The sequence below is a fragment of the Perissodus microlepis genome, chromosome 18 (assembly GCF_051167445.1).
Source record: "Perissodus microlepis isolate ML-2025 ecotype Zambia chromosome 18, ASM5116744v1, whole genome shotgun sequence".
NCBI lineage: Eukaryota > Metazoa > Chordata > Actinopteri > Cichliformes > Cichlidae > Perissodus > Perissodus microlepis.
In genome coordinates, this window is record NC_140478.1 from 10802642 (window position 1) to 10830622 (window position 27981).

Consider the following 27981-nt stretch of genomic DNA (forward strand, 5'->3'; position numbering starts at 1 on the left):
TTTATATGCAAGTTTCATTCTATATATTCGTGTTTCATTCTACATATTCAAACTTCATTCCATATATTCAAGTGTAATTCTATGGGCGCGCGCTGTTTCACTGTAGTCTCGCGTTATTTACTTCCGTTGACGCGTTTATATGGATGCTTGGTTGCTACGGGCGACTGACAACAGACGGCAACAGCGGAGCAGCTAAAAGCTGGAGTTGACACTATCTTAGTGGAAATAAGTATTACTTTAACCCCCTCAGAGAGGCTGTCTTAATCAGAATAAGATGTCTAGCACTATCACAGCTCTGCCTGACACAGGCTGGGATGAGCACTTTGCTATCCCCGAGCCCAACGCTGAAAACAAGGCTCTGCTGGAGGAGGTGAGTGTGGGAAAGTAGTAACTGTTTATCTCACCGCTAAACAAATAGTTTTAGTAAGTGAAGTAATCTAAAGTGTCAAACAAGTCTAACAGAGGAATCCGGGATCTCTGAACGAGCCTCTGAATGACTAATGCTCACAACGTAAAATAAATTCTGCTTGGGGTCTCATGCTTTGTTGTCAGCTCTGTTTGCGTCCTCTCTGACTTTACGACAAAAACGCCAGAATATATATATCGTATATACGGTGCACAATGTAATAGAGAATATGCTTGTTTTGGGGCTATATTGACGCTGTAAGTATCTAGACCAGAAGGGTCAGACCACTTTATACATTATACTTTTTATATATTTTTAAACCCCCCCCCCCCCGGATTTTTGATTTCTCTAAGTTCAAATAGTAAGTTTTCTGCTGAGCAACAGCAATGATTAAAATCAAAATCCGAAACATCCTTTATAGTGGAAAGGCTCTTTGGGTCCCATTTTTTTAAGCCATCACCAGAGTATTATTCTTGATCAGTTATTTTTCCTCCTTCAATGAACGAGCATTTTATGTTTATCTAAAACAGAGGAAGGACAGCTGATGTGTTAATAAATGCAGTTTTACAAATATATATGTTATTTTTCAGTCTTTTGTCAGTACATTTAGCCTTCACTTTACAAAGCACAGGACGAATGTGGAGTTTCTGTACCTGTATTTTTAGTGATTATAATTCAAACAAGCCCTGCAGTTTACTGTTGATCAGTCCAGGGTCTGCCCAGCCTCTTACCCTATTGCAGCTGGAATAGACTTGAACCCCCTGACAGCTGTAACCAGAGCCTTCCAATAGGCTGTTTCTGGCCTCATTTGCTTGACATCCCTGATGTAGACCACTTTGTAGCAGTGCCTGAGTTCACAAGTCCTAAGGTTTTTCAAAAAATTGGTAGGTGGCTAAGTGTTGCTTAGCCCTGTGCAAACATTCAAACATTCTTGTGTTACATTATCTGGTAACTTGCTCAACAACAGATTTGCAGAAAAGAGATGGAGCTGCTGGAGCTGGAGCACATGCTTGAGAGAAATAAAGATCACAAGAAGATAATGACTGAATACTTAAAGAATGCCAAACAAGAGCTGGATAACACTGAGGTGAGATTATTAGAGCATATTGTGAATTTACCGTTTGTCGTACCAGTGTGTGTCGTGTGTGAGACTTTTGTAACTGGCTTGTAGTTACTGTGTCATGGCGTGTTACTTTGTTATTCTGATGTTTTTTCTGCTCACAGGCTCTATGCAAAGCAAAGGAAAGAGAGGAAGAGTTTGAGAAACACTTGACAGCTCTCTCAGATAGAGAGACAGGTCGCCAGGCTCAGGAGGCTGCTGAGATGGAGAAAGAGCTTAAGTCTGTAGCAGAGAGGAAAGATATGATAGAGGTCTGTGTATATAAACATCTGTATATACACATCATATACAGGATTTGGCTTAGTTTAGCTGTTGGTACCAAAATGACCTTCTGAACTTTTGCCCATCTTGCCAGAACCACATCTTCAAGGGCAAACAGAAGCTGGATGAGTTTATGGAGCAGATGAACTGGGACAAGCAGACCATGGATGCCTTTTTAGAGGAGTCGGCACGTAAAGATGAGGACACAATGGCCATCATCAAGTATGCTCAGCAGGACGAGCAGAAGATCAAGGTTAAAAAAAAAAAAGAAATTCTGGAATATGGATGATCAAGCTGTTTTCACCCTCTGCTAACAACTGTCTGATCTCTCCTCATATAGTCTCTCACTCTGGCTATAGAGAAGAAGACACTGGAAGCCAAAGAAAAGCAAAAAGCACTGGTCAAAGAGTCGACTGAGACTTTATCTGCTCAGGTAATGTAAGACTGATTCTCAGCAGACAAACCAAAGCAGTTACAAAAACCTTCAGGATGACTGCTGCTTCCTTTCCTGTCCAAACAGATCGCGTTGGATAAGACTACAGAGAATCTGCAGCAGGCACACCTGGAGGCCCAGCAACTCATCCACCAGTGGGAAAACACTATCAAGCAGATGATGCAACGGGATGAAGACATGCAGCAGTGTGCTCTGGTAAAGTGTAGGGTGTGGCGGGGCGTGGTTTGCTGCTGCAGGTGCGATTGACCCATCTGCGCGGCATATGCAATCACGCCACGCCGGCTTAAAAGTTTGGAGTTTTGGTGAATGTGGTTGTTGTTGTTATGTTGCGCTGGCAGCGGGAGAGCTGCAGCTCTGTGTCTGTGTGTACAGCAACCGGTAAAATAAAGATGATCAAAATGCCACTGGGTCTGCCGTGGTCATTTACATGGGGATTTACACTTCTGCTGATAAAAGACATGAAGGAAAGCCAAGAATATGTGAATTAACATTGACAAGTACACGCGAGTAACACCTGTGTTGTTCCTTTATCATTCCAGCAAGTTGCCCAGTTGAACCAGGCTATTAGGGAAAGGAATGCCACGGTAACAGAGAGGAAGAACTTGCTAGATACTCAGAGGAGCAACAACAAGGAAACTGAGAGGAAGATAACCCTCACCAACCGACAGGGAGCAAAACTGAGACAGGATCTGAAGGAGCAGGAGAGTAACTGCAGCAGGCTGCAGGATGAGGTCAGTTCCTCAAACTGTGCTGTATGTAAAGGAGTAGTAGCTTCATGTTCTAAGAGCTTGTCAGTCAATGCTCATGTTTGTGTCCTGCAGCTGAATACCTGCAAAAACACACTGGACAGAACAACCTCTGACGTGGAGTCCCTGACATCCCAGATATCCAGAATGAAGAAAGACATCCAGGATAAAAATGACAAGTCAGTGGAATCTTACGACACATCCCTGCCTATAAAATAGCACTGTGATGTTTTACCTCTTTCCCATGTACTGCATGTATACTGTACAGTGCCGTGACAAAGTATTTGGCCTCTTTTTTTTCATACACACACATTTCCCAATCATCAAAAAGTTTTAGTATTAGACAAACATAATTGGAGCAAATACAAAATGCAGATTTATAAAAGTAAAAAGTTAAAACTACGATCACCATGTTTGACTGTTGGTATGATGTTCTTTTAGGAAATGCTGTGTTAGTTTAACAGGAGAGAAAGCTTCCAAAAGTCTTGTCTGTCCACAGAATATTTTCCCAAAAGTCTCAGTGATCATCAAGATGTTTTTGGCAAATGTGAGAAGAGCCTTTGTGGGTTTTTCTGGTCAGCAGTGGTTTTATCCTTGAACTCTCCCATACGTGCCATTTTTGCCCAGTTTCTTTCTTATTGTTGCATCATGACCTCTGACCTTAACTGAGACATGTGAGGCCTGCAGTTCTTTAGATGTTGTTCTGGTTCTTTTGTGACCTCCTGGATAAGTTCACCACTGTTCTCCATTTGTGGCTGTTGGCTCTGACTGTGGTTCACTGGAGGCCCAAAGCCTAAGAAATGGCTTCTGTTTAAGCAATTTCTTGATTTAACAGCTCTGCTAGTAATCGTGCCTGATTACTAGCAGTGAAATAGTGAAATTGGACTCAGCTTTCCAAATAATGAGGTTAATCACAGTTAATTCATAATTTAAAAAGGGGAAGAACTAATTTTTTACACATGCCAGGTAGATTGGCACCCAGTGCCCCAAATTAACTGTAGTGGTAATTATGAAAATTATTTTTTATTGTTTCTGTAACAGTTAATCCACCAGTATGCATAAGCTCTTTTTTTAAATGATCAAAATGTAATAAAAAAAAACAAAAGAAAACAGTAAAGCACATTATTATTATTATTATTTGATGAAGATGGCAAATTACAATTATTTACTGAACAGAAAAAATAGTTTGAGTGGTTGATTGTTAATTATTTTCTGACCTCTTAGAGAAGTCCAGTGTGCCCGCTCATATTTGGGTATAAAAACATGAATACTGTTTATTATTTGCCTAAAAAATAACAATATCATTTTTAGTTTTCAACAACTTTTTGACAATGTCTAAAATATTTGTGTTTTTTGTTTTTAGAGGTGATCTAATAAATCTGCACCTTTTTGCAGGGCTTGTTAAATATACATGCCTGTGTGTGTGTCTGTGTTGTAGACTCAGGCAGGCTAGGGCATACAACGCTGCTCTGGACGAGAAGCTGAAGGTGGTGACTCAGACAGCCCTTAGTGAGGAGGAGAGAGCTGCACAGATGGATCAGTTTCTTAAGGATGAGGAACAGGCCATCAAGGTGAGCTGCCAAATCCGATCCAGGTAGAAGAGAACTGTTGTGCACAGAATAAGAACTTTGTCTAAGGATTTCTGCCTACACTCGTTATTATGTTGGTTTTGTTTTCATGGCATGAATAAGACATACAAGAAAAAGAAAAACCTTTTACAAAATTATAAAACAGTGTTATTTAAATAGCATGAACTAAATATACTGATTGTACTGATATATTAACACCATACAAGGGAAGGCTGCAGAAACCTCAAGGCTCATTAAAGGTCTGTTGTAATTGCAGTGATGTAATAGAATTGAGATGATCACGTGGTTTAATCAGAAGTAGCATGATTTCAATTTCACTTTTTAAAATTTGTGTTTTTTAATAATTCACCTGCTAGAACCCAGATGAGCAGACTCAGAGCTCGGTGCCTCAGACCTGCTGTGTAACCCTTTGCTTGTGCTGTGCTACAGGACTTGGATGTCCAGCTGCGTGACTGCAGGGAGGAGCTGTTGCATCATAAGGAGCGTTTGCAGGCCGTTAAGACAAAGGAGAAGGATTTTATCTCGCAGGTTTCAAAGAGTAAATCCACCATTAACAGCCTGGAGAGTCAGCTCAGAAAACTGGAACAGGACCTGATTAGACACCAGATGACCATAAGTGACCAGGCACGCTTAGCAAAAATCATACACTCACGCACAGACACGAACGTGTGCGCTACCCAGCTTTCACTACTCTGGTGCTGAAATACCAACACGTTAAACCTTCCGTCCTTACTTGTTTCCTGCTGTGTGTAGAATTGCAAGATGATCTTCCTAAAAACAAAACTGGCAAAGCTGAAAGGTGACGTTAACCAAGAAGAAAAGAAAATGCTCGACAGGAAGCTCGCTGAGCTGACCGAAGAACTCGAAGAGAAAAAGAAGAAAGCCAAAGTGCTTACAGACACTCTCAAGGAGGCTGAGGTCGATCTGATGCTTCGCCGTACTATTCTGCCTTTTTATGAATCCCATCTGACATATTGCATTTGTTTGTCTCTGGCAGGATGATATTCGCAGTTTGAGGAAAGAGATTGAGAAGTCTGAAGCTCAGAAGAGAGATCTGAGCAGTAAGGTGGAGGAGCTCCTGCTAATCCGTAACACCAGTGAGAAGGAGCTGAAGACTCTCAGACTGAGGAAGCAGGTAACTAACTAATGGAGGCTAATTCAGTGCATCATGCTCATAGGCATGTGGTTGTGGTGTGCTATGTTCACCATTATAATTTAAATTCAGCTTTTATTTTAAAGAACCTACAATAACACAGAGACAACCCAACAATCAGATGACCCCCTAGGAGTAGGGATGGGAATTGATAAGAATTTAGCAGTTTCTTATTGATTCTCATTAGGTTTTCATTAGCTCCACTGTGAGAGTCAACACCATTATTTCAAAGACATTACATTCATGCAAATTGACTGCATGCTGTGTGGTCAAATGTTTAAGCGTGTTGAAGGTATTTTTTACTCTTTGCTATGATCATTGTTGGTGTTGTCACTTAAAATAAGTAATGTACTGTCTGTACTACACAGAACACATGCAGTACATAACTTAATTACCCTCAGGAGAAACTAACTTGTTACATTACTTTCACATTTCTCTGAAAAATGACCTGAAACACGTATCAGTATAACCCTATACTCTACAGTCTCACACACCAACATAAATCCCTATCCTAATGAGGACACACATTCAGGGTCCAGCTGACGGGGTGGGGTCTGCATTCGCTCAGCTTTAACAACACTCTGGGTTCTTGGCTAGTTTAGCGTTAGCATGCTGTCTCATCTCTTTGTGGAATAAAAAAGCGTAATAATGAGTCAAACAATGGGTGTTTTAATAAATAGTAAATAATTAGCCTGTTTTTTCTTCACTAACCAATGTGGGTTAGGACTGAAAACATTCAAATTTCTGTTGATCACATGGAAATGGATGGATACCCCATGGACCACACATGTTATTGTTAACCTCATGTGTTTCTCATCAGGAAAACAAAGTGGAGCACCAAATGTTAAAGATAGAGGTCAAACGTGTGAGGGATCTTCTGTACAGCAAGGCTGACAACGTGCTGTCGCTGGAGAAGAGACTGCTGCAGCTACAAACAACCATGAAGGAGAGGGAGGATGAGATTAAGGTCTACAAAGAAATGCTCAGCCAGCAGCTCAAGATCAGTGAGCAGGAGAGGCAGAAACTCAGGTGGGACAAAAAGAACAAGACTATCCACTTTGCTGTCAGTTGAGTTTTGCATCTGGTTTAACAGATTTTTTTTCTGTCTCAGTGCTGAACTCAGTGAGAAACTATCCAAGATTGACACGATGAAGAAATGTTTCGAGATTGTGAGCCTTTCCATGGCACCTCCTGAGGAAGAAGAGGCGAAATCGCAGGCTTACTACATCACAAAAGTCTGCACACACACTGCTGTGTTAAAGCAGACTATGGTTTGATCTTTTTTTCCACAGCACCACACAATCACTTTGAATGACCACTCTGTGCTTTTTCTGCAGGCTGCACAAGAGAAAGAGGAGCTTAGGAGGAAAGGCGATGAGCTGGATGCTACAATCCACAAAGTGGAGCTGGAAAACAGAGCTCTGGAGAACACCATCCAGCTGTTCAACAACAGTAACTCTGCATTTCGCCAGTCTCTGAACAAAGTGAATGAATCCAGTATGTATGAGAGGGTGGATGGAATGACACCAAACCAGCAACTCAAAAGTCCCACTTATCACCAGGAAGTTTTATGATTTATGTCATTTTTTCCTCTTTAGGTCCAATGTACCAGGAAAAAGTGAAACTGGAAGGGCAGCTGAATGTGGGTGAAGAGACGCTGAACTATAAGAAAAGGCAGATCCAAGAGCTTCAACAGGATATACAGGTTTTTGCTATTTATAGTAGCTGCTAGTACTAAGAAAAAGCAACCTGTACTTAAATGCTGAATACCTCAAGCTAATTTGGAATTAGGTGAAGTCTGTCATCATAATGTTCAGCACAAGGCTGAACTACAGGCTAAACACATAAAGCAGTTTAGTGTGTTAATGTTTTTTGAGTTGGGTCTAAAATAGTCTTGTATACTCAGTTCTTCCTGTGTTTGTAGAAACCACTAGCTGGTGCTATTCTTTGCTGATAAAATGAAAGATGACTTTGACTACTTGGGATGCTGGTTCCGTATTTATCTGTCAGATAACAGATGAAACTATGCAATCAGGAAGCTACTTTCGTATCACAAGTATCACATGCAACATCTGAAGAGAGGAGTTTCAGGGGGTGAAACAATTCATGAAGTTTAGTGCTAACCTGCAGATGACTTTGTTTTTTTATTGCTGGGGTGTCAAAAACAAGGCACAGGGCCAGAATTGGCCTAACATAGACTCCAGTCTGGCCCAGTAGACACATTTCTTTCATTTACTACAGCAGTTCTTTTTCATCATCATGTAGAAAAACTGAGACGTACTTTTAAAATTGCACCCCCCCCCCTTTCTCACCGTCTCTTCTCCCCTCTATTTTTCTTTCTCTCCCTCTCTTTCTTTCATTCTTTCTCCCTGTCCTATCCCCCAGTCATGTCTGTCCCGTCTGTAACAACTGAAAATCAAATCAAATAAATACATAATTATAATAAAGGTCAATCAAATGGACCAATATGGCAAGGCCATGATGATCCACTTGGTAAAGTAAATCCGCTTGGCATCTTTCTTGGCCTTCAGACAACAATTCTGATGGCTAAAGATCCAAACGGGACAGGCAGAAAAACAAAAAACAAAACATAAATAAATAAAATAAAATAAAATAAAATTGCACTTCCTTGTCTTTTATCAAGATATCTCGGGCACTAAATGTGTAGTTAATCTTCTTCACGCTGTCAGAAAGGGAATTTTAACTGGCCACTGCACTTGGCTCATGATGTAAAAGGAGTTTGGCGTCCCTGGTTTATGCGCACATTTGTGGGGGAAGGTGTGTTTCTGTGTAGCTCAGAAAGAGCTGAAAGTATCTTTCTCAGCTGCATATTGTCCATCAGTTTATCTATTAAATAAACAAGAATTTGATCGAGCGGGTTGGAGTTTAATGACATTTAATGACAATTTAATTAACAATTAATAATAAGCTCCGTGTGAGAGCTGCTTAGTTTCCACATTATAAGAACCAGTCTCAGGTCAACAGCAGTTATACAGTAAAATGTTATTTGCCATTTTTAATCCTCTTGAGTTAAAAAATCTGTGTTGTTATTGGTTCTCATTTCCAGCATGAAAGAGTAGCTTGAGTATCATATAGCAGAGTCCCAGTGAGCGTATTATTAACAGTTAATTTTTGTAAAAACTATCGGAGTCATCTAGTGTAACTAACCTTGCATGAATCACTGTGTATGTGTGCCTCAGTGAATGCTTTCTTTTTATGTGTGTGTGTGTACACCGCGCTCTGGTTTCAGGACCTGAACAATGTGTTGGAAAGTCTGCCACAAGAAGAGCGAATGGAGAGAGATAAGATAGAGAACAAACATGCCCTTGTCAGCAAAATGAACGAAGAAGTTACTTCCCAGCAGGAGAAAATTGACAGAGCCTCAAAGCAGGTTTGATGTCCAACTGCATCATGTTTTCTAAGCACATTTGTTAACCTGCCGCACCTGAACAGTCAACAGCAGAACGAAGCAGCGCCATGTTATAAATGTGTGCTGCTCTGCTGATTTTCCAGTTCTCTAAGCTGACCAAAGAAGTCCGCTCAGCAAAGGGCACCAAAGACGAGACTTTCGAAGAGAAAGACATTAAGCTGAGGGAGTTGAAGGAATTCATCAAGAATGTGGACAGGATGCTGAATGAGGCCTGGGAGGGCAATCCTGACCTCAGATCAGTGATGGAGAAGTATTTCCTGCAGGTACAGTTCTTTAAGGATTATTGAATGCTTTGATTTACTGTTGAAGCTCCTTTAACTTGAACGTTTTCTCTCTTTCAGGCCAGTCTGTCTCTTCCCTCTCCTTCTCCCACTCCTGCCAGCCAGCGGACCTCCAAGAACAGTTCCCCCCGCTGCTCCACCTCTCTCAGGTCAGGCTTCATCCGTTCCTAATAAAACCTCTGATCCTCCAAAGAAGGTTCTTCTTTTGCATTTTTATGTTTTTTTTCCTCTGCAGGTCTCTGGCATCCTCAGCCAGCGCCAGCCCCCGGACCGCTGCGCCTCACTCCCCGACACTGAAGACGGTGGAACTGAGCCTGGATCTGACTGCGACCTCCCCTCCTCTCACCACCTCCAGATGTTCCAGCTCTGCGAGCAGCTCATGCAGCAGCAGAAAGTCAAAGAAGCTTTAGTGTCTTTCTCCTCTGATTGCTGCTTTACCATTCAGAACTACTCAGTTTTGTAGTTAAAGCTGCAGAGAATGACCGGTGCATTGATGTGTTTATGTTTTCAGTTTGTAGGTTCAGGATCATTTGTTTTTTGTCTTTTTTGGTGTGTCGCACTCATTTCAGAGTAAATCTTGAATCTGTTAGATTTTCAGACTCTGTGAATCTAGTGTAATCTGATTTTTTTTCTTTGGATTCTCCTTTTCTTTGCTTGTTTTGTCTTACAAGTACATACATACGCAAAGAGTTCTCAATAAAATGTTATTGACAAGCCACTCTCCGAGTATTTGTATGACTGCGGTATCTTGAAAGCTTTCCTAAACTACCTACTTCACTACATATACACAGTGTGAAAGGTATTCACCTATTTCTCTTACCCAGCTTTAGCAGCAGCTGAAATGTTTTCTGTCCTTTCTTTGTGTATTACAATCTGACTTTTTGGTAGCTGTGTTTTTTTTCTGAGAATGTTTTAAAGAGTAGGAGTGCCTCACTGTCTGAAAACTGTGCTACTTCCTCATGTTTCATGACATGGTTTGTTCTGACCCCATTGTTCCTGCTCATCCAATTCTTCAAGGAAGTTTTGCAACCAGGCCACTCCCTCTCTGTAACACTATTAGTCTCTCATACAGACTAAAAGCAGCCAGACAGACTACAGGAACAATACTGCACCTTAACAGATTTCGCTCTTTTCTTTGGAATAAAGCTTCAACATGCTGCTGCTGATCCTGTTTGCTGGATGTTTGGCCACATCTGTAGCACAGAACAGTGAGTACATTCTTTAGTGATCATAAGGAAATGTAATGGTGATCTTTTAAATAACAATGTTAATAAGTTAAAACTGTCTAGATATGAAATGTGACCTTAACTTTGCTCATGTTTCAGTAACTGTAATAGGAATGCCTACACAGACCAGTGAGTTACTCTTTAGTGATCATAAGGAAATGCAAAATCGATCTTTTAAATAACAATGTTAATAAGTTAAAATTGTCTAGATATGAAATGTGACCTAAACTGTGCTCGTTTCAGCAGCAGTTCCCATCGCTTTTGAAGGAGCAACGTCTGCAGTTTATACGCCAGAATGTAAGTGCCTTTTAAATTGTAGTGTATAATTTGCACTGAGGCCTGAAATCAAAGGTCTGATTTTGATTAATTTTTCTCTGTTGATCTTTCAGACGTGGCGATCCTTCAGGCTTATGTTCAGTACGCTGGCCCATTTGATCTAAATGAGACGACAGCTCAGCCGATCTTGAACGAGGTACCTGTCTTTTTACAAAATAAGCTTAATGTCGATAGAAACTGTAACAGCCACTTCTGTATGTGTGTCAATGAGCGACTCAAAATAATGGGCTTAAAAACGATGTCTTTCAGCTTGTCCAGCGCATCAGACACGAGCTACCAGATTCCAGTATAAGTCTGAAAATTAGAAACATCACCAAAGTCTGACACCTCATAAGCTTGTCTTTACTCGTTTGATTTGTGTTGATCATAGCTCGACTCGGTTATCTGAGTGGGATATGTAAAGTTCACTTCAGCAGATATTTATAGTCATTTTCAAGTGATGGTTTTATATTAGTCTTTAACAGAGGAATTGAACTGATGTGTTTCTAATACTTGAATAAGGCAACGTCTTCAACATGAAAGATAAACATTGAATATCGAAACAAAAATGACCAAAGAATCCAATTCTTTTAACCCTGTTGTATGTCAGAAACAGGCCACTCCCTCTGTGCAATGAATTGCTTGTAAAGAATGAAAGTAGCTATAAGCTCTTGTGTGTGACAAATGTCCAAAAACCTGAAGATGGGGCGATTCAGCTGTTTTAAAGATGAATCAAAGTGCTTGAAATTGAAATCTGTAGCTTTGTGATCAAACTGAGTTACTAAGTATCCAAAACAGAGGAAACAGGGTTTTGTCGTAACCAGATAACTTCAGGGTTAATCCTGAGTTTTCTGTACTACAGTGATGGTTTACATCTTACTGGGTTACAGTATATTGCAGTATAACTTCATTACAATTTCATCTCTACACTCAAACCCTTAAAAGCACAAACAAAAGCAGCTGAGAAATTAAAAAGTAAAGCTGATGGGAGAGGATGTTCAGAGTTTTGGTTTAAAATTTTCTGAAAGCGCTGATTCTTCTATTTACAACATGCTTTGAGCACAACACAGATTCTCTGCCGGGAGTAAATGGTTCATATTTGCAAGCTGTTAAGCTGTGATTTTCTAAAACCACTGAATGAAGCACAAGCTGTGCGTCACAATGTCACAGAAATCTGCATGTATTCATTTAATGATGCAGAAAATATGAATACCTCATTCTAATCTGCTGTAAAGTCTCCTTTACACCGATGGAAATGTACATGAAGTATACATGAAGAGCTCTCTTTTAATGGGCTGTGGGACAGTAAGCTTTAATGTTTACATAGATGCAGTTTAATGTGCAGCCCCAGAAGCAGGGGATGTACTTAAATTTGGATGTTTTTAATTACGACATGCTGACACCAACCTGCTTTTATAACAACATGCTGATGTCTTACCTTTGAGAATAAAAACTGAAGTGAAGAGAATAAACGGTTCTCTCCGTGCCAGTTTGTATACTATATTACACTCAATATGGTTTCTTTTTTAAGGCAACTTTAATGTTGGGTGGTAACAGGTACACATGTCCTCTAAGGCAAAGTATATTTCTGTGAAGTTTGAAGTCAATCCATAAAAACTGTGGGTAATATAACGTTTCTACTGATTTTTTACATTTGGTGTGACCTTTGACTTTGATCTTGACCCAATTTTCACCCAAATGAAATCAGCTTCAGCTGTTATCTACCATCACGCCGAATGATTTGCTGCTGCAGTCATCTGTTAAAATGGTTAAATTTGTGTTAACTGTTAACTTAGTGAGTTAGTCAGTTATGTGACACTGTTGTTGTGCTGAAGTTGCTTTGTAGTAGAGACCTCTGTTTCTACAAAACATGGAAACAATTGTTGTATAAAACTGGAACAACATAATGTAATGATGTGCAAATCATTTAAATGTAATAATAAATTAAAACAAGTTGTAAGATGAGTTGTGATGTTGTTTGTTTGTCTTTTGGAAAATCTGTTAAAGTTCATGCCAGCAACACAGTTCAAAGAAGGTGAAGAGAGCACTTGTTTTGAAAATGGGCGTACTTCCATTCTTCTTCTTCTTCTTCTTCTTCTTCTTCTTCTTCTTCGTCTTCTTCTTCTTCTTCTTCTTCTTCTTCTTATTATTATTATTATTATTATTATTTTATACAATTTTTAGATGCTAATTTATCATTTTTATTTATAAAAGTAAATTAATGTTTTTGATACATTTCATGTCCAGACAACCTAGATTATTTTTGTGCAAAATGTTTTTGACATTGTCTTGTGTTTGGATATATGGCCACTTAATTAGGTACAACTGTCTCCAGACCTTTCTTAATTCTTTATGACATTTATTCATCAAGATGCTGGAAACAATCCTCAAACATTTTGCTCCATACTGAACTGATTTTTCACATCCATAATGTGAAAATCCTGTTCTAACAAATCCCAAAGGGCGCTCTATTGGATTAAGGTCTGATGAGCGTGGAGGCTATCTGGATACAGTGAACTCATTGTCATATTAAAAAAAACAGTTTGAGATGATTTAATCTTTGTCACATTGCACATTATCCTGCTGGAAACAGCCATCAGGAGATGAGTCATTAAGGAATGAACATGGTCATCAATAATAAAGGTTTTGTTTTGTACTTTGGACAGCCACTTTTACTCACTTCATAATGAATTCATCGTAGCACTAAAGTTGAACAGTAACACCAAAACTTGTTTATCAGAACCATCTGAGCTGAGACTGAGGGTGGAGTCTGACAAAAGGGAAACTGTCACAGTTTTGTCTTGGAAGGACATTTCAGTGGAATCACGGAGTGAATCTGAAGGTTTTCAAATGGAAACTTCCACTTTCAGCCACTAGATGGCAACACACACTCATGCCTTCTCCCACTTTGACCCACCTTTTCACCATTTTCTACCCACAGCAAATGAATGATTTCGTTCGCCTCATTATTTTTCATCAACCAAAACGAAACCATGTCTCATAGATTTCTAGTTATGCCAAAGAGATTAAAAGGTTTCTTTTTTGAGCATGCAGTGCTCCATAACAAATGCTGTTTGACCGCAGTCAGCTCTGTCTTGCACTAAAAAAAACCCCAACATAACCGATTTTAGACCTGGGAGAGTCCTGTGCAGCTGTTCTCAACTTCAGTTGTGTCCAAGTGATCCTATGATTTACAGTTAGAACCTGACTGATCATTTAACATTTAACAAGGAATATAATTGATTAACACATCTTGCAGCACTGGGGAAAAAGTTGTATTGTGCTAGGAATGGGTGCAGTAAAAATAGTTTGTGCCTTTATTCTTCAACACACTCTGAACTCTCTTGGGCAGCTTTCCTGTAATTTCTCCAGGTTTCTTGAGGAACACTCGTTTTCGTCTTCGTTGCTTGCTTAAAAGAAAAAGAAACATTCACAAAACACCCAAAGTTTGATCCTGGGAGGTAGAAAGGAGACTAAAGGAATGTGTGTAGTTGGGAATGGTTTCTTACACGGTTACATGCTGTGTTTTAATCCAGTTTCACGCCTTTGAACACATCTTCCATGGAAATGCTTGACTGCAGAAAGCAGGAAATCAGTTTCAAAAATATTCAGTGTATTGAATATCCAGAATGAAAGACACAGAAATAACCAGCTGCGTCTAATTGCATATATAACTGTCCCATCTCCCACGGCACAGGCCATGTTAATCAATCTTACACTGACCTCCTCCAGTCTTCCACATGAGCCGGGTGCTCTTTTAAACCCCAGGGACAGTTTGAGCAGACACTTAGGAGACGTTTGCACACTACAAACCGACCTTCAGCATATCTGTCTTTAGTATGGACCTGACATTCCTCTTTTTATCTTCATCTCTGATTGTGGGGGCAACACTCAGCATCTCTCCGGCTGAACGCACTGCACACTGCAAAATCAAATGGTAACGTGTATCATCTTTGAGGATTTGTGTGTGGAATTGAGATGTTGAATTATACACTTTGCAGTGCACCTTTTCCTAAAATGAATTCATGGAGTTATCAATATCAGATGCAGAAGTTTTGTTGCAGTGATGTTCAATTCAGTGTTCTTTGGTCGTGTTTGTGTTTTGAAGTGCACTCACATTAGTCATATCTGTGCAGAGAACAGTTTCCATTTTTTTCTTCTTAAAGTAACATCTCTCTTTAAGTGAACTGATATTTCTTGTGCTTCTGTCAAGACATTTTGATTGAATAATTTCACTGCTCTGCTCTGCAGGCTCTTTGGCATCTCCTGCAGCAATGTCTCTGAAAGGCTTGTGAGCCAGATCAAAGCCTGGCAGATCAGCAGAAGCTGTCTGTATGCAGGAGAACAGTGCTCCTATGAGGTCAGACACATCACTTCCTATTCTTTAAAGCGTGGGATAAATATTTTATACTAAAAAACCTCAAACTTCACCCTCAGTGAAGATGAAGCATTTGCTAACTATTAATAACATTTGCTATGTAGGTTATAAATGCTGTTTATGGGATTTGGGTAAAGTGATCTCTTTCTTGATGTATCTATTTAAATGAATGAGTTACTGCTAAAAGCAAAGACCCACAAACTGACCAGTTAACAGAAAGACATTTATTTTTCTGTACATGACATATTTATTACTAAGACATTAAGCAGTGAGATGAACAAGGGTTTAGCCATGTATGACTACAGCGAGCATTGAAGATTATTATTATTTTATTTATTTAGTCATTTATGTACATTTCCAAAAGTTGATTCTGTTCATCTGGACGTAGCGTTTTGTGTGAGAAACGTTTCGTCACCCATCCAAATGACTTCTTCAATCAGTACATTTGCATAATGACTGAAACCAGCCTGTTTATAAGATTGGGGAAACCTGCAGTCAGCTGAGACTGAAGAAGTCACTTGGATGAGTGACGAAACGTTTCTCCCACAAAATGCTACGTCCAGATGAACAGAATCAACTTTTGGAGATTTACTTTCCTGGATGATTGAGAATGCATCAAGACATTTATGTACATTGTTATAAATGGACAAAAGTACTGGGCCACATCTTTTAATCTTTGAATTCGGGTGTTTTTAGTCCAGGTGTTTGGCCCCTCCTGGTCTCCAATGGTGTAGTAGTAACACATTGAATCCTAAGACACAAATAATCCCCTGTGGGGTTGTATCAGAAAGAACATCTGCAGTAAAGCTCTGCCAGATCAAACATGCAGAACTACCTGCTGCCTGCTGTAAAGTTGTTGCAAGGGAGAAACTGAAAGTAGCACAGCGGTAAGTGGTATTATTGCATAGTAGAAGTATTTAGAAAACCACAGGAACTCAGTCTTGAAAGTGTCAGACCATGTAAAGCTAACAAGCAGGCGCACCGAATCTGAATGAATAGCATCTAAATGTCACCAAAACACTGCTGTCTCAATAACTGCAGAGTTTCTTCTCTGGCATTAACATCAGCATAAAACCTGTGTGCCAGGAACTTCATAGCAGGACTTTCCCCAGGTCAAGCAGTTCCTGTAGGTATACTGTTTAGGTGCCTTAACGTTTTAGAATAGAATAATCCTTTAATTGTCCCACAAGGGGAAATTTGGTTGTAAAAGGAGCAAAAAGACACATGTACAAACAGAGCAGGATACAAGACATAGAACAGAAGCACACAAAATTTTTACATATTTACATCATAGACAATAGTTACCAAAACAGTACTGTACAGTTATTAAAATTAAAGTACAGATAAGTGGCAAACCCAGGTTGAGCTTTCAGCTGTCATTTTGCCAAGCCTGCAAACTCGTCAGACTCCTTCTGGCACTTTGTGTTACATAAAATGTTACTGTCAGACTTCAATCAGCTTGAAATGTCTTGACAGCTTGTGTCATCAGCTCCCAACCTGATCATAGCGACGCACACATCTCCCAGAACAAAGAAAGTGAACGACCTTCAGTTCCTTGTAGAGCAGTCCACAAATTGCAAAGTGACCGTAAGTGTGTATAAACTGTGTATAAATTATAGACTACAAGTATGGTGGAATGCTTGATCGGAGATAAAATCAGAACGCTGAACATTTCATCAGATTTACTCCCAGGATTTCTTGTTTGACAAACCAACATGTTTCTGACGAGCAGGGAGAGGCGATGTCTGAGTTCTCCACAGATCCAGCTGATAACCGCACAAACTACTGCAGCATGCAGAACCTGATGGACGGTAAGTGGAATAATCGCTCGATGTTACTGTGAATTATGAAATCACATCAGCAATGTTTGCTTCTCTCTGCTCAGGAAGTACACTGAGCGACGCCGAGGGATACAAAAAGTTCAGCAACAAGTGGATCTGCCCTGGGTTCGATGCCGCCAAGTGCGCCCTGCTGTAAGAGACGAACGGATCCTGCCGGCTCCAAATGTTGCCTCTGAGAAATGTTAGCTTTGAACAGTGTGTCCTTCTCCATAAACAGAAAATGTCTGCAAAATATATAATAATAGAGTGTTTATAACACATAAATTCAGTAGGATGTAACTACATGAATCTTTTAACTGGTTAATAAACTGTAAATCCATGATATTTATTACTTTGCCTTGTTGAGAGTTTTGGTTTTTGTTTGGTTCCTGTTTTATACTGAGACTATTACTTGTCTTGTGCATAGCATAGACAGTATGCAAAAGATTGATTGAGCTTTTCAGCATTTCTTAAGCTTGTATTCTTTGCAACAGCCAGCAGGGGAGACTCCTGTAATTGGAAAAAAAGTTGTGTAGAAAGGTCTGGGCTTGCTTTCTCTGTGACGTCAGCAAATATTTTCCTGATAAAGTCAGGAGGTCTAACTTGGGTCTAATTTAAAATCGAATTGAAAACAATCTGATGTTCAGTCTGGAGCTCATGGGCCCAAAACAAGACTGGATAGAGTAACGTTTGCTTTACTGTGCGACGTCGAGGTCACTAGACACTGAGCACACATGGTTCCTCAGTCGTATCGAAATCATTTTGATTTCTCTACTAAGTCAAAATAATCAGAATACTAATCAAGTCATACTTAAAGCCGCTTTCACCTCTTCACGCAGTGCATGTTAACGGTACATACTCTAGCAAGCTGATGAAAGAATGGGCGGCATGCAGATGGAATTAGTTTAATCTTTTCTTTTTTTCAAGTTCATTTCATTTTACATTATTTATAACTTCCAGGTTAGAATACATTCTGGAGAGCATGATCACAAGCTTTTAAAGACTGGTATTCTGAATACAGATTTGAGAGAATATTCACACATTATACATACATACATTAATTTAAAAAAGAAATAGAATAAGAATCTGCTGCTTCAGACTGCTCATTTTTCTACCCTTGGCTCTGTTTCCCGTCAGAGTGAATTGATACAATAATTTGGCCACCCCAGGCACACAGCTCTGACTGTAAGCACTCGAACCTTCTGTTTGTGAGGAGCAGCCAATCACAACAAATCTTAAACACAGATTGTCCTAAAAGGGAGAGAAACGTATTTGTTTGAGATATTTCAGCAAGAATAAAAGTGCAAGAATAAAAATACGGAGCTGAAGCTCTTTGGTTCAGATGAGTTTTTTAAATAGTAAAATTATTAGAAGGTTTGCCATTTAAATAAAATCTAAACGTTGATTGTTTTGTTCTGCACTCGTGCAGGTTTCAGAGCTGCTGACAGAAGACACACAAAGCTGCAAACTGCCGAAGGACAGTGAGCGAACGCATGAGGGACTTTCCCACCCAGCTGCAGTAAATGTTTGGTTGGTGGAAAAAAAAGCTTGGCTATCTCTCTCTCAAAAAAAGAGAAGAAGATGCAAACATTTTGAAAATACCTGAAGTGAAACAGCTTTGCAGAGAAGCGGCTCAGGAATCAGTTGCATTAGCTGAAGCCGACATTGTTAATAGTGTTTTACACTTGCACAGTCATCCACATATGAATATAATCAAACTGTAAAAAAAAAATCCAGAGATGAATATTAAGTTTAAATATGCTTCTGAAAACTGAAGACTGTGATCACATGACCACGACAGTAGGATTTTCATTACGTAACGTGTTAATCAGACAAAAGGTGATCAGCTTAAATCTTCACAAAACTCTCAAAAATAAAAATGTAGTTTTTGCAACATTTTTAAACGTATATCCTCATAGAAGATATTCTTTGCTCTCAGTAGAAAAGTGTAGCACATTTACTGAAGAAATCAAGTCACCAGTTTCTCAAATTATTTGTCTTTCATTTGAGAGATATGTGAGTAATCCTCACAAACGCTGAGAGCCTGCTCCTCATTGCTCAGTACATGCAAATCCTTGTTTTCTGTGAACAAGGCTTTGGGAGTCTGTTTGCGGCTTCATTGTGTTTTAATGCCTCCATGAATTTCTTCCTCTGTGTCAGATTCAGTCATGCAGCAATACAGCAACATCTGGGTGTATCTGGTGGCGAAGGCTAGGCGAGGACACGGCGGAGGATGTGGGAGGGGTGGGAAGAGAGAGAGTAAGAGAAGAGGTCAGTTACAGCTGATTCATGATTCAGGATGACTAATGCTGAATTTGATGTTAAAGACAGCGGTATTTGGCAATCTGGGTAAAGGGTGAAAGGAGGACATGTAGCACGTAAATCTAAGGAGAATGACTTAAATCAGGGCGTTTTCACTTCTTTGAAAAAGGAAAAGAACAGAATGCTATGCAGTCCTGTGAAAAACTGAGTACACCCAATCTTTTTGTAGCTTGTGAAACCACCTTTAACGGCAATAACTTGAAGCGATCACTTTCTGTATTACTTTGAGTCTGTCACATCATTGTGGCGATATTTTGGCCAACTCTTTAAAACGCTGCTTCAGTTCATTGAGGTTTGCAGGCATTCATCTATGCACAGCCGTCTTCAGGTCCTGCTGCAGCACTTCAGCCAGGTTTAGGTCTGGACTTTGCACCATTGTGATACATTGGTTATTTTCTTTTTGAGCCATTCTGTTGCAGATTTGCAGCTGTGCTTGGTATCATTGTCCTGTTGCATAATCCAGTTTCAGCTGTCAGGCATATGACCTCACATTGGACTCTAGCATACTTTGATATACAGAGTTGTTAATGGTTCACTCAATGACAGCAAGTTGACCAGGACCCGTGACTGCAAAATAAGCTAAAATCATCACCCTCCACTACAGTTGGTATGAGGTGTTTGCACTGATATGCTGTGTTTGATTTACATCTCTACGTTTGTCCAGAAAACGTTGTTCCAGAAGTCTTTCAGTTGCAACTTTCCTAAGCTGAGCTGCTGAAGCAGTAAAGATGTACTTAGTTTTTCACATAACTATATATTCAACCAACAACGAGGCCTAGAGAAAAACTGAAAACAGTATAAAATATAGATTTTAAGTCTTACTGTTTAGCTTGCGGATGAATTTAGGCCTTCTCTCCTCAGGCAGGTAAATGGCCACGTAATAAACTGGCACACCAGACAGTGCAATACCAATTCCTATGAGGGAGTTGATGGTGTCACCGTACAGAGGGACGATGACTAAGAACAGGCTACAAAAACAGTAGATGAAGGGGAAGAACAAGGTGAGCTGTGAAGAGAGACACGCACATCTGGTTAGTCTTTCTGAGAATCTCTGAGTGTTTAAATGTGTATGTTGACATGAAGAGCAATGGTTCAAAACACAGTGTTCACCATCTTTTTACGTTCATAATCACTCAGTGTGCACAAAACAACACCACACTTTAATTCCGAGTGCATGCAACTGTGGTAACTATTTATATTTCTTTCTTTCTTTACACAATTCCTGATTTTATTTCATCATATGGAAGCTGATGTATAAACAAGCAACAGATGGCCGTAGCAGGAAGTGAAAACAGTTTGTTGTGATGGGAGAGGTCAGATTTGGGGACAGCACTTTAGCAGAATCTGAAAATGTTTTTATATTTTCTTACAACCACCCGACAGCTTATTTCGCTCTTAAATGTGTATTTGTTGCTTTTGTGTTGTAGATAACGAGAGGCAAGTCCCGTATTTTCTTCTCATTCATGCTAGTGTTTCAGCAGCGCTACAGCTGAATGGGTATAATCTTTAAACCATGAATTGTTAATCTAGTGTAAATAAACTCGGTGATGTTAATTGTGAAGGTCAAAGAAGTTGGCAAGCTTGCATACAGAAATTATGTCACGTCAAACAAAATACATATCTGACCTTTCTTAATGTGCTCGTGACTTCCTGTTTTAATTTGGGATCCCAGACTGCCACGCACACTTATCAGTATCGGTTCCTCTCTTTGGCACCGTTCATGCCAGCTTTCCTGTTTTCAAATGTTTGTATGTAAACCTACTGGGCGCTAGATATCACACCAAAGCCAACGCTTTGCTGACTGCCTCTTATAACCTCTTACACCTGTGGTGTGTGTTGGTAACATTTAGAAAGTCCTGTATATGATAAAATATCATGCCATATTTGACCTCTGACCTCTCTATCAAGGCTAGTAGATTGTTCTGAATGTCAGAATGATATGATATTTATGCTATATAGCTATTTAAAGCTAGGTTTCCTGCTGGCATTGTTGGTGTTGACAGCATAGAGGCATATAGGGAACGATGTATGTGGATCCTAAATATCATGTTATTTGGACCTCTGACCTTTTCTTCAAAAAAGGTCGAACTTAAAAAAAAAAGAAAGAAGCGTCACCTTGACAGGTCTGTGTCTTTCCGGCTGGGTGATTCGTAGGTAGATGAGGCCAGCCACAGAGAGACCCACATAGAGCCAGTAGCTGAAACTGAAGTAGTTGATGAGCTGAAACACGTCCTTCACACACAGGAAAATCAGGCCCATTAAGCCCTGTAGCCACACAGCACAAGGACAAGTAAAGAATCCCCATGGGATCGTGGTATGATGAAACACGTTCATTTGTGTTTTACAAGGCAGTTTTGTTTCTCACGTTGAATAGCAGAGCAGGTATGGGCGTGTAGCGCTTCAGGTGAATCAGACTCAGACTGTTGGGGAGGTGGCCCTCTCTGGCTCCAACAAAAAACAGCCTGTGTGATCAGCGAGGTGGAAGGTTAGTGAGAACATACTTCATCAGTCATACTTCCATCACAAGTGCCATCACAGTGTAAGTCGGGATACACTCTGTATTTTCTCATTACCGTGAAGCAGCAATGACGGAAGCATTGAGTCCTCCATAGCAGGACATGGCCACAGAAACGGGGATGATCCAGCTGAACGGCCCCAGGACCGCATTTCCAAATGTCTGTGGGGTCACATTTGCATTGGTTATTTCACACTACACATTCACGATGAAGAGATCTGAGCAGTTTTCCTAAGGGTCTGTCGCGGCCTTAAACCCTTATATTTTCTGCAGCTGACGTAGATGTTACATTACTTTATTTTCTCAAGTCCTGTTTTCATCTCAGAGAACAAAATGTCCTGCTCTAAGCTGAACAGACCTATATTTAGCAGGAACGAAACTCTCAGGTGTCTCACCACAGCGACAGCGTCACTGGCAAGCAGAGAGGACATGTCTAGAACCACATAGTACGCCACGTTGGTCAGTAGGTAGATGATGGTCACTATGGGCATGGAAATGGCGATGGCCAGGGGCAGATTTCTGCAACAAAAGCATAATCACACACAGCGATTACAGAAGAATCTGACTTCAGCTCCTACACTTCATTTCCTTTTGTTCAGGAATATGTTTTACACAGAGCTGGGACAAAGAATAGCAGCTGGTTTCATGCCAACAATACACAATTTAAAAGTGTTCAGATAGTGATTAAAAGACAGTTATGGGATGCTGTGCTACAACAAGACTCGTGAAAGTAACTGAAATCATCTGCAGTTAAACCTGTGATAATGAAATTAGGCGTATTATCACCATTTAGGTTGCTTTAGTAGCTCCTCTTTGGGAGTCATGCATTTTTCTGTCTTATAAATGTCCACTATTCACTGTCTTTTAGCTCTCGTTTTGGTCTCCACCAGTTTCTGAAGGACTCTGTAGCTACTGCATGCTTCCCTGTCGTTCCCAGCTGGTGTCCAAATGGGTCTGCACACAGTCTGGTGATGGGCAGGTAGTGTGTAATGCCTCTGTAGTGTAGTTTTTTTTTTTTTAAATACTTTTTTGCTTAAAATATCTGCTGCTTCTAAGAGCAAACAAAACAATGACCTACCTTTTGGAAGGTGAAAAGCACAATAATTACAATATTGTGAATTTAAAGAAAATGTGTGAAACATTCAATGCAAAACACAAAATTTCCAAACAAATACCTTCTGACCCTAAGCTTTTATATTAGGTTTGCATCCAGCTCATTTTAACATTTCACAGAATCAAAAGAGCTTTTTAGAAATGTGTTTGTTATTGGTAAGAAGAGTTGTTGCTATAACACGGAAAATGACTCATAGGATTGGTTTTCTACCTTAGCTACAACACTGGCTGTAGAGAAATATACTTATTTTATCAGGGCTATTAAACAGTCACTCTTTCAGAGGTTTTGGGGCTCTCCTTTAAGATATCTAGAGAGAATTTATTTGACTTCAATGTCGGTGATATCTGATAATCTACATACAAATAGCTATTTGTATGGTGGCCCAGAGAGGCCAAATGGACTGCAACTTAAGAAAACACCAGCAATAAGAAAAATGCTGCAAAAACACACAAAACACAACGGAAATAGGAAAAAAGAAAACAGAAATAGGAAAAAACAGATTTCCAAAAGCACAAGGGAAGTGTTTCTGGGGAGACAATAACTCGACGGACCAGTTGCAGGAACCAAAATATGCTAAGAATTGCGCTGGGAGACACTTAAAAGTAGTGGAGGATCTGTTGGTTTTGTGAGGAAAGAAAAGATGAGAGATAAGTGTGTTAGCCTAACTATTAGCCTAAAAATCTGTCATCAGTATTATATGAATCATGATAAAACACACGTAGCATGTTTTGGGTTCCTGCAACTGGTCCGTCGGGTTATTGTCTCTCCAAAAACACTTCCCTTGTGTTTTTTCCTATTTGTGTTTTGTTTTTTCCTATTGCCGTTGTCGTTTTTCCTATATCCGTTTTGTGCTTTTGCAGCGTTTTTCTTATTGCTGGTGTTTGGCCTCTTAGGGCCACTGTATATTTGTGATTTCCTAATGGTGTTCCAAAATAAGCAGCTTTGCACGAATCTTTCATTAAGATGATTCTCTGTCATGTTTTTTGTTTGTTACACAGATGTATAATGCTGTGAGTGGACATTAAAAATATAGTCGGTGCTGTGTTTTAGTGCAGGAGTCCAGTGGCTCATTTTTATTGTCTGTACTATCTCAGCTATTCTGCTCAAAGGCATGTTAACCCTTCTACTCTGATTAATCAGCACTGTCAAAAATTAACTTTTAGCAGATTTCTCATCACTAAGCTAAAAGCAGGAAATACAATCTAGTCAGAAGTTGCCATGGAGCCTCGAGCGTACGAGTCTGAGTGCATTTTCATTTCTCCTGCCTCAGTCACCTCTCTGGGTTACAAATCTCCTCAGTTACATAGTTGAGCGTGTCCCAGCCAGAGTAGGAGAAGAGAGCTGAGTAGAGGGCCAAAGCGATGGCGCCGGGGTCTGCCGTGGAGCCCTCCATCGGGTTCTCAAAGCTCTTTGTTTCTCCTACACAAAGACAAGATTGAGTTTTACTTTGAGTGTAACATTTTATTTAGCTTTCCCACAAATTCTTACTTTTACTTTCACTTACCACTGGATATCTTCAGGATTCCTATAATAATGATGAGGAAAAGTGACATCAGTTTGGCATAAGTGAAGATGTCCTGCACTAGAGTCCCCCACTTCACATAAGCACAATTAATGAAGATGAGGATACCTGATACAAAGTAGAGGATGAAGGCAATGAACAAACATGACCAAACACAGAAACACTGCTTCTGCTTTCTACGATGTACATTAAGGAATCCTGCATGACACAGCAGTTTAGCCAGCAGTTTAGCCAGCAGTTTGTGAAACTAAAGCACTTTGTAGCAAACAGAAACCTGACTCTCTCACACTGCTCCTTTCTTTCTGTCACGTGGGCTGCAATTGGCTCATGGATACCAAAACAGAATCGCACTTCTTGGTAGAGCGATGGGTGAGTCACAGCATCGCTGATCTCTCACATAAATAACACTTCTGCTTGCTACAGTCTTCGGAGCACGCAATCCAATCACTGCAAAGCTCTGTGACATGGGACTGGCAGCCTAACTTTAGCTTATGCCTGTACTACAAAGGGCTATCGGGTTTGGTACTGGCATGAATAGATCAGATGTGACTGTGGGCAGCACTAAAGCTCTTTTAATCTGGTTTTACTCAACTATTCAAAACGAAACAAAACTAAACGTTTTACATTTCTCCTGACTGCCTCACAATAAAAGCCTCAATATATTCTGCAAGATATACATGTTTAGGGATTGTAAGGAAATTAATTTGAGTCATTTGAAGCATTAGCAGTGGGCAGCTCCAGTGACAAACTAGACCTCCACACAGAAAATTCAGGCCCAAGTTTGAAACAGAAAACAGTGAAGCAAGAGCACTAACCACTGAGCCCCTGGGCTGTGTTTTTGAACTGGCAGGAGTGGATAAGGGTAGGTGTTCATCAGTAGTAACTTTATATAAGCTGTGGCTATATCAGGGTAAAATTACAAGTAGCAATATTTGATTGTATCACCATAATTATGTAATTAAAACCCAGTGCAGGAATGTGTTTAACCAAGGTTGCTTTATTAATTTATTTAAATAGGATTAGATTTGAGAGGTGTTTGTAGAGGTTAAAAAGAAATTAAATGGCTTTAATTGATACAAATTTAGACTTGGCATTGAGAAAATAAGTGCATCCTCACTCCTTCCACAGAACTCAAGCTGAAGTTTTAGCGGTTTGGTGGTTCAGAGTTTCAAGTGTGTGTTAACACAATGTCGCAATCGTCCCAGGAGTGGATGTTCCAACAAAATCACCCCAAGGTCACAGTGCAACATTAAGAGAAACTGCAACCCCCCCCAAGAGCTACATCTCAGACTCTACAGGCCTCAGTAAACATGTTAAATGTTACAGTTTACAAGAGTGCACTTAGAAAGAAAGACTGAATGGCTATAGCTTTGTTTGGAAAGGTTGGGGGGAGAAAGCCTCTTCTCTCTAAAAAGGACATAGCTTAACTTTGCAAAGTTGCATCTAAACAAACTACAAGACTTAAGGAACAATGTCCTCTGGACAGACAAGACCAAAGTCGATATTTTTGTCAATAACAAACTGCAAAAATGTTTTTAGAAAACCAATAACAACATATCAGCACAAACACCGCATTCAATTATCAAGCATGGTGGTGGAGATGTGATGTTTAGGGTTGTTTTGCAGCCATGGGACCTGAGCACCTTGCTGTCATTGAGTCGACCATGAACTCGTAGGTATACCAAAAGCATGCTAGAGTCAAATGTGAGTAGTTAGTAAATTTAAGCTTTTTCTGCAGCAAACTGCAACAGCACATTTTGTTTCATTTAAAAATCCACATTTACAGCTCAATACAAAACCCAGTGGGCACACTCATTCAGACACAGCTGTGTTTCTTACAGAGACAGGCTGCAGCAAGGAGGCGGACAGCAGCGTACGGCGGCTGGCAGGTGGGGTAGAAAGCCTCCACCAGGTAGTTGGCGAATGTCAGCGAAATCACAGCCTGGCTGGCTGGCTCGATCAGGAGGATGGACGTCCACAGACGAATGAAAGCCAAGAAGCCACCAAAAGACTCCAGGATGTAGGCGTAGCTGGCTCCAGATTTGGTGATGGTGGTGCCGAGCTCTGCGTAGCACAAAGCCCCAAACACTGAGAAGATCCCGCCAAGAGCCCAGATGAGCAGCGACAGTCCATAAGAAGCGCTGTACATGAGTACGCCCTTTGGTGAAACAAAAATCCCAGAGCCGATCATGTTGCCCACAATGAGGCAGATCCCATTCAGGAGAGAAATCTCCCTCTTCATCTGCATTTTCTCTTCTTTAACACCATTTGGAGCCTTTAGGTCCTCCTCAGATGGAACTCGTGAGCTCGGACATATCGTCTGTGACATGACCCCAATGGTCTGTCTCAGATCCCCCATTATTCCAGCAGTGCTGAGATGGAGATGATAGGGAAAATTAGATGGGATTATTCAAATTTAACAAACTTAGCTAGCACACAATGTATTAAAAAAATAAAAAATTCTCCATGACACATGTTCAAACTTAAGAATACAAGCATGCAATTCCCCAACACAGATCACTCCCCTTTGTTTATAATTATAGATATAAATGAACAGCACGAGTGACTCATGACATATAATACAGGCATGCAAGTAACAAAAGATTAACTTACCTTGTTTTCAAGTCTGTCTGTTCCTCTGAACATGCAGTCTGACTCAGGCCACCACTCAGGTCTGAAACACCAGTCTGGCACCGGGGGAGATCACATCTGAGAGGCACCAACAGGATGGTCGATGTTGCAATCTCTGCAGGCCAGCCCATCCATAACGTGTGTTTTTCTAGGGCCACACTCTCATGTTGCCCCCTGTGCTATTTTCAGAGACAAGCAGACGTTCTTGCCCGCACAGAGCCTTCAACAGCTGAGACAGAGGGAGCCATGCTCAAATTGACCCCACATACAGGATGGTTATTTATACTGTGATGAAAAGTGTCATTAAGCTTATCTTAATTTGCAGGGAGTGTTTCCAGGGGCATAACCCACCTCATCACTGGTATACAGAAGGAAGACTCTATAAGTCTACTTGATATTGTTTTTTGTGTTTTTAATGATTGATACTATGAGTTTGTTTTGTGCCTCCTTGTAGACATCTGCAGGCCAGGAAAATGACTAGAAAGCTATGTCCAGCAGCTTGTTTGTTGAACGATCTATAAGTGAAGTATAAACTATTTCTTGCCAAGCAGCCAACTCCAAGGCTAAAAAGTGCAACTTCCACTTGAGGTTGGCTCAAAAGTAAGTCAGTCCTCACATGATATGTTAAAATGTCTGCTACAAAAATTATCTTGGTAATTTAGCCCATGAGGATGAAGACTCAACTGTTTAAATTGTAC

The 27981-nt window shown here is 40.2% G+C and overlaps 3 protein-coding genes and 1 long non-coding RNA gene across 5 annotated transcripts; 3 read left to right on the top strand and 1 right to left on the bottom strand.

The window, feature by feature from the left end:
* The first annotated feature begins 152 nt into the window (after nt 1-152).
* ccdc39 (coiled-coil domain 39 molecular ruler complex subunit) lies at nt 153-10158 on the top strand. The gene is made up of 20 exons (XM_084913264.1): nt 153-370; nt 1374-1493; nt 1631-1777; nt 1882-2040; nt 2128-2220; nt 2308-2436; nt 2781-2972; nt 3063-3166; nt 4426-4558; nt 5006-5200; nt 5330-5494; nt 5574-5711; nt 6550-6758; nt 6841-6964; nt 7067-7226; nt 7328-7434; nt 8980-9120; nt 9243-9422; nt 9501-9589; nt 9676-10158. Exons 1-20 carry the CDS (start codon nt 275-277, stop codon nt 9848-9850), a joined length of 2856 nt encoding a protein of 951 aa, XP_084769390.1. The 5' UTR covers nt 153-274; the 3' UTR covers nt 9851-10158.
* A 242-nt stretch (nt 10159-10400) lies between these two features.
* Nucleotides 10401-13015, top strand: LOC146367325 (uncharacterized). Of its 2 annotated transcripts, none has more exons than XR_014797643.1 (5): nt 10401-10648; nt 10766-10795; nt 10910-10963; nt 11056-11138; nt 11252-13015. It is a non-coding gene; the product is annotated as an uncharacterized LOC146367325 (long non-coding RNA). The 2 variants fall into 2 exon arrangements; XR_014797644.1 differs by having other exon boundaries at nt 10404-10648; nt 10913-10963.
* Nucleotides 13016-14820: 1805 nt separating this feature from the next.
* On the top strand, nt 14821-17355 carry LOC146367326 (uncharacterized). Its single transcript, XM_084912036.1, has 5 exons — nt 14821-14918; nt 15233-15341; nt 16836-16946; nt 17092-17170; nt 17245-17355. The coding sequence occupies exons 1-5, from the start codon at nt 14821-14823 to the stop codon at nt 17334-17336; spliced, it is 489 nt and encodes a 162-aa protein (XP_084768162.1). The 3' UTR covers nt 17337-17355.
* A 165-nt stretch (nt 17356-17520) lies between these two features.
* Nucleotides 17521-27545, bottom strand: LOC146367327 (Y+L amino acid transporter 2). The gene is made up of 10 exons (XM_084912034.1): nt 27266-27545; nt 26492-27024; nt 24635-24760; nt 24405-24549; nt 22412-22535; nt 22075-22178; nt 21867-21963; nt 21617-21766; nt 20324-20507; nt 17521-19390 (listed from the first exon to the last, which is right to left on the bottom strand). Exons 1-10 carry the CDS (start codon nt 27412-27414, stop codon nt 19296-19298), a joined length of 1707 nt encoding a protein of 568 aa, XP_084768160.1. The 5' UTR covers nt 27415-27545; the 3' UTR covers nt 17521-19295.
* Nucleotides 27546-27981: the final 436 nt, after the last annotated feature.

Excerpts from the sequence above, each read along its gene's own strand:
- ccdc39 (XM_084913264.1), top strand. The coding sequence starts at position 275 with ATGTCTAGCACTATCACAGCTCTGCCTGACACAGGCTGGGATGAGCAC. Across the intron at positions 371-1,373 it reads ACAAGGCTCTGCTGGAGGAG|ATTTGCAGAAAAGAGATGGA; the intron begins GTGAGTGTGGGA and ends GCTCAACAACAG. Across the intron at positions 6,965-7,066 it reads AGGCTTACTACATCACAAAA|GCTGCACAAGAGAAAGAGGA; the intron begins GTCTGCACACAC and ends CTTTTTCTGCAG.
- LOC146367326 (XM_084912036.1), top strand. The coding sequence starts at position 14,821 with ATGGACCTGACATTCCTCTTTTTATCTTCATCTCTGATTGTGGGGGCA. Across the intron at positions 16,947-17,091 it reads CCACAAATTGCAAAGTGACC|GGAGAGGCGATGTCTGAGTT; the intron begins GTAAGTGTGTAT and ends TCTGACGAGCAG. Across the intron at positions 17,171-17,244 it reads CATGCAGAACCTGATGGACG|GAAGTACACTGAGCGACGCC; the intron begins GTAAGTGGAATA and ends CTCTCTGCTCAG.
- LOC146367327 (XM_084912034.1), bottom strand. The coding sequence starts at position 27,414 with ATGGGCTGGCCTGCAGAGATTGCAACATCGACCATCCTGTTGGTGCCT. Across the intron at positions 27,025-27,265 it reads CAGACAGACTTGAAAACAAG|CACTGCTGGAATAATGGGGG; the intron begins GTAAGTTAATCT and ends TCTCCATCTCAG. Across the intron at positions 21,767-21,866 it reads TACCTGCTCTGCTATTCAAC|GGCTTAATGGGCCTGATTTT; the intron begins GTGAGAAACAAA and ends GTGTGGCTACAG.